The sequence below is a fragment of the Camellia sinensis genome, chromosome 7 (assembly GCF_055761805.1).
Source record: "Camellia sinensis isolate YWXY chromosome 7, ASM5576180v1, whole genome shotgun sequence".
In the NCBI taxonomy this organism is placed as follows: domain Eukaryota; kingdom Viridiplantae; phylum Streptophyta; class Magnoliopsida; order Ericales; family Theaceae; genus Camellia; species Camellia sinensis.
This window is the reverse complement of record NC_138967.1, coordinates 69,155,328-69,157,444: the sequence shown is the minus strand read 5'-3', so window position 1 is coordinate 69,157,444 and position 2,117 is coordinate 69,155,328. Positions and strand designations below refer to the sequence as shown.

General features: G+C 50.4%; 1 protein-coding gene across 1 annotated transcript; it reads left to right on the top strand.

Moving 5' to 3' along the window:
• Nucleotides 1-697: 697 nt before the first annotated feature.
• LOC145794682 (uncharacterized) lies at nucleotides 698-1,811 on the top strand. Its single transcript, XM_082877073.1, has 3 exons — nucleotides 698-847; nucleotides 930-1,028; nucleotides 1,237-1,811. Exons 1-3 carry the CDS (start codon nucleotides 737-739, stop codon nucleotides 1,672-1,674), a joined length of 648 nt encoding a protein of 215 aa, XP_082733199.1. The 5' UTR covers nucleotides 698-736; the 3' UTR covers nucleotides 1,675-1,811.
• Nucleotides 1,812-2,117: the final 306 nt, after the last annotated feature.

The following is a 2,117-nucleotide window of genomic DNA, read 5'->3' as shown; positions in this document are numbered from 1 at the left end:
ATGGGTCTATGTATACTTCCCATCATTAGCCCCAAAGTTGGAGGTGGCAGGGATTCCCATGACCCCATATTCATTGGTGTTCGAGGGCCCGCACCGGCCGAGACCTCGAGAGACCCTCCTTTACCTGCGACAGTACTTTGACACTGTGCGACATTTAGAGGTACCTCTGAGCTTTCAGTTCCTTTCATTTTCATCTTTGATTTGCTCTGTATATTCTCGATTTCTGATTGGTTTATGCATTTATCATCCGCAGATCACATGGCAGCCTTGGGCGCCCCTGGGTGATGGTCTCCGACTTCAGTATACCGGAGGGTCGGACATCTCCCAGTATAGGGTCCTGCTCGAAGGGCCGGTTGGCAGGGTATGGTTCCTGGGGGAACGCTTTCTGCGCCAGGTATGGGGGTATCTTTCTCAGGATCCTCCCGCAGTACCCCCAGCCAGTATGCGGACTGCTGACAGGCTCTCTTATTCGGAGGTAGTCGGCGCCATGCTGGGTAGTGATGCTTTACTACATATTGAGGAGGGGGACTACGCCACTTACCGTCACATATATTTGATGCCTCCATTGACGGGAGCTCGTATCCCGATGATGAGGCCTGCCGGTATGTCATCCTCGGGCCAGGCTCGGGTTCGGGCTGCAGACGCCCCTTCTACTAGCAGGGCTAGTACATCTAGAGATGGGGGCAGACCGGTTTCTCCGGTTCCGTCGACTTATCCTCATCCTGGATGGCCAGATATGCCGACTGAGTTGATGGCGTGGCAGTATGGGGCTATCTCTCCGACCCCGATCCCGCTAGAGCCTCCAATGCCCAGTGATCGATACGCCATTGATCCTGACTCACCGCTGGTATGCTCCACTGTTTTTCATTCATCATTCAGATGTTTAGACATTCTTTTGTTCACTGATGATTATGAACTCATTTTTGCAGCCACCGCGAGGGTACATGGAGGAGGTGGTTGGACTGGTGGCCACACTCGAGGGCATGGTCCTGCGTAGGGAGGCACAGTTGTCTGTCGCGGGCATTCAGGTACCCTTCAGTTTTCTGGCATTTATCATACTTCTGATGACATGCTGATTTCTACTGCATCGATAGACTACTTGTGTAGAGCACATCTGACACACACCCCATTTGTACACTGTATTTACATGCACCCACTTCACGTAGCCTTTGCTTGTATCTGCATCTGATGTACATATTTGGACTGATGTATTTGAATTGAACTCTTTGTTTTCAGATGCCTTCGTGGTCCGGTCAGCCGCAGGCCAGGCCACCTGGGCCTCCTTGGGGAGCTGGGCCATCTGGGCCTTTTCAGGGAGTTGGGTCACCCGGGCCTTTTCAGGGGGCGGGGCCATCTCGGCCTTCCCGAGGAGCCGGGCCATCTAGGCCTTTTCGAGGAGCTCGAGGAGGGCCTGTCCGCAGACGCAGGGCTCACGTTGTGGAGGTGGAGCCTGATGAGGAGGAGGAGGATACTGAGGAGGAGGAGGAGGCTACCGATCGTCAGTCAGAGACATCTGCTGAGGAGGGGGGCTCTGGTTTTGGCTCGGGGAATAGAGGCGAGGCTGAGGGGGATCCTGAGGATGACAGCTCCGACTCAGATGATGATGATGGTGCGGAGGTTGTCCCGCAGAAGAGGATGAGGAGTGCTTCTCGTTCCCGCTCCCGAGGACATTGATGTTGCTATTTCCTGCTTTATTTTTCTTTTACTAGTAGTTTGTAGCACTTTGCACATTGTTAGGCAGTTTTATTTTTTTGTAAAACTTGTACCTTTGTTTGTTGTAAAGCATGATGGAATGAAATAGCTTTTGAAAAGGTGTTTGTATTTTAAACTTTAGCATCGTATCGCATCAATTTATTTCGCACAAAAATGAAATTGAATGGAAATGTGCATTGTGTAATCACCAAGTCAGGTAGTGAACCGACGCAACAAACTAAGCAACTCAACTTACTAAGATATAACAGAACCTTAGGAAGTTTACAACTCGATAAGCAAAATGCAACAACGTTGACAACGCAAATAAACAAGACTTTAACAAAGATTGCTTGAACAGAGCGCAATGACTCCAAAACACGAAACACGTCCGCTCGACAAACAACTGGATAAGCAAGACAACAACT

Excerpts from the sequence above, each read along its gene's own strand:
- LOC145794682 (XM_082877073.1), top strand. The coding sequence starts at position 737 with ATGCCGACTGAGTTGATGGCGTGGCAGTATGGGGCTATCTCTCCGACC. Across the intron at positions 848-929 it reads TTGATCCTGACTCACCGCTG|CCACCGCGAGGGTACATGGA; the intron begins GTATGCTCCACT and ends TCATTTTTGCAG. Across the intron at positions 1,029-1,236 it reads TGTCTGTCGCGGGCATTCAG|ATGCCTTCGTGGTCCGGTCA; the intron begins GTACCCTTCAGT and ends CTTTGTTTTCAG.